The following is a 2523-nucleotide window of genomic DNA, read 5'->3' as shown; positions in this document are numbered from 1 at the left end:
CGGTACTGGCAATGGCCACGCTCAAAATGGTGCATCTCATGTGCCACCCGCACAAGAGCCAGTCCAGGGGCACTGGCAACAATCTTACTTGGCTTGCCGGGTCTTCTCACGCACAGCACATTTCCAAAGGTCTCGGTCAGTAGTCATCGCCTCGGTGAGGCCCAATGTACGAAGGTCTTGCCTCACCACCTCAGCCCAGGTCTTCCTGGGCCTACCTCTTCCACGGGTTCCCTCAACTGTTAGGGTGTGGCACTTTTTCACGCAGCTATCCTCATCCATTCTCACCACATGTCCATACCAGCGCAATCGTCTCTCTTGCACAGACGATTGCGCTGGTATGGACAGTAATAACAATAATAACAATAATGATAATACTGGCCACCCCTGTCGATTTTGATGCATGAGTGTTTGAAGGAAAGGATTAATAATAAAAAGGAAAAAAATGTGTTGACAAAAAAAGAAAAAAAGAATCTACTACTATTTGCATTGGATGCATGAATATCGTTTGAGTCCAGGAACGGATTCTTCTATGAAGTCAAAATGGGGACAGTAATGATTTCTTTTACTATGGAATCCTTCAGAGGCCATTCACAAGAAGTTTTGGAATGTGATCGACAACCTTTACCCTTCTACACTGAATCCTCAACAGCTTTCCATGATGGAGATATTGCATCTTCATTAAATTTTCACATTTGATATCTTATCCTGCCGTTTGATTTGGTGGAGGGTGGGAGCCAATGTATGGCACTTACATTTGATTGCTATAAACAAATCGTTTGTGCAGGTCGTTTGGCAAAAGCTGAACTTTCATGTATCATCCTCCATCATTATTATTATTATTATTATTATCATTATTATTGAGCTGGGTGAAATGCATAGCGGTATTTCGTCTGCTGATACATTTTGAGTTCAAATTCCGCCGAGGTCAACTTTACCTTTAATCCTTTCGAGGTTGATAAATTAAGTACTGGTTACGTACTGGGTTCAATGTAATGGACTAGTTCCCTCCCACCAGGCCTTATTATGCCTTTAGTAGAAAGGACTATTATTATTATTATTATTATTATTATTATTATTAGTTGGTGGATTAGCAGAATCCTTAGAGTGCAACAAAATGTTTTGCAGTATCTCTTTTGACTCTTTATGCTCTGAGTTCAAATTCTGCATGAGTCACCTTAGCCTATCATCCCTGCAGGGTCAGTAAAAATACAATACCAGAGAAGTATTGGGCTCTGTGTGATTAAACCAAGCCCCTCCCTACAAAGTTGTTGGCCTTAGGCTTATATTAGAAACATTTGTTATTGGTAGTGGTGGTGGTGGTGGTGCCGCCGCTGCCACCACCACCACCACCGCTGCCCATTCAAGTCAACTTCACGAAATGCTTTCTTCAGTTAATAACTTTACATCAAAACATTATCATCACAAAATTATCATTTCCTTCTGGGTTAAGGGGTTAAGGGGAAGGGAAAGAGTGAGAGAGAGAGAGGTGGCTGAGTGATTAAGGAACTCACTTCATAATTATGAGGTTCTGAGTTCAATCTTTCTGGTGCCTTTCACCAGTCTTGGGTCAACTCAAAATTTGTAGGGATTTAATTTCGGTAGATAGAAACTGTGTGGAAGCCCTTCATATGGATTGTAGTCTGCCTGTCGTCACACAGGGATTCTGCTGGAGCTTCATCATCATCATCATCATCATCATTGTCATCTCAGCTATAAAACTCAGAGATTTCTTAATCTTCAAGATTCTAAGGATTTCCTGTCAGGTTGAAAGGATTTGTTAATGACTCTCCTGATTCTTCTCTTTGTAGGAGTCACAATGGATCCACGTCGGCAGCAGTTACACATGACGTTAGCTTACCAATATTCAAAAGACCAGCATGAACGTCTTTTGAGATATGCCAAAGAAATAGATTTGAATTCTGATGTCAAATGGGAATTTCGGTTATATTCTCGTGATCCAAGGGCAGGAGAATGTGAGGTTAGTACCCAAATGCTGTTTACCATTTTTCTAACAATTTGTTTCAATCTATCTGAAATTGATTTTGTCCTCCTAATGTTCCTGAACTCTCTGTAAAAACTAAATTTTGATCATCTTTACTGACCACACATGGTGACACCCCCCGCAAGCCAAGGGTTGGCTTCACATTTTAAGACTGAAAGCTACTTCAACAGAGAAGAGCTGCCAACCCTCGGCTACAGACTTGTCCCTATGCTGGAGTTCTTCTGTCTTGCACAAGTTTGTCCTAACACAGGAGTTACTTGCTCTCATTTCACACACGTTCTGGATATTCTTTTATTTGTTTCTGTCATTTGGCTGTGGCCATGCTGGAGCACCGCCTTTAGTCGAGCAAATCGACCCCCGGGACTTATTCTTTGTAAGCCTAGTACTTATTCTATCGGTTTATTTTGCCGAACCCCTAAGTTACGGGGATGTAAACACACCAACATCGGTTGTCAAGCGATGGTGGGGGGACAAACACACACACACAAACACAAACATATACACACACATACATACATATA

The 2523-nt window shown here is 41.5% G+C and overlaps 1 protein-coding gene across 1 annotated transcript in view; it reads left to right on the top strand.

The window, feature by feature from the left end:
- The window catches only part of LOC106869956 (protein UBASH3A homolog), a 107399-nt gene that overhangs the window by 80731 nt on the left and 24145 nt on the right, over positions 1 to 2523 (top strand). Inside the window, exon 6 of the mRNA XM_052974152.1 lies at positions 1809 to 1978. Coding sequence (XP_052830112.1) covers positions 1809 to 1978 — 170 coding nt within the window. The remainder of the gene's footprint in view (positions 1 to 1808; positions 1979 to 2523) is intronic.

The sequence above is a fragment of the Octopus bimaculoides genome, chromosome 1 (genome assembly GCF_001194135.2).
Source record: "Octopus bimaculoides isolate UCB-OBI-ISO-001 chromosome 1, ASM119413v2, whole genome shotgun sequence".
In the NCBI taxonomy this organism is placed as follows: domain Eukaryota; kingdom Metazoa; phylum Mollusca; class Cephalopoda; order Octopoda; family Octopodidae; genus Octopus; species Octopus bimaculoides.
This window is presented reverse-complemented; position numbering and strand designations above follow the sequence as displayed.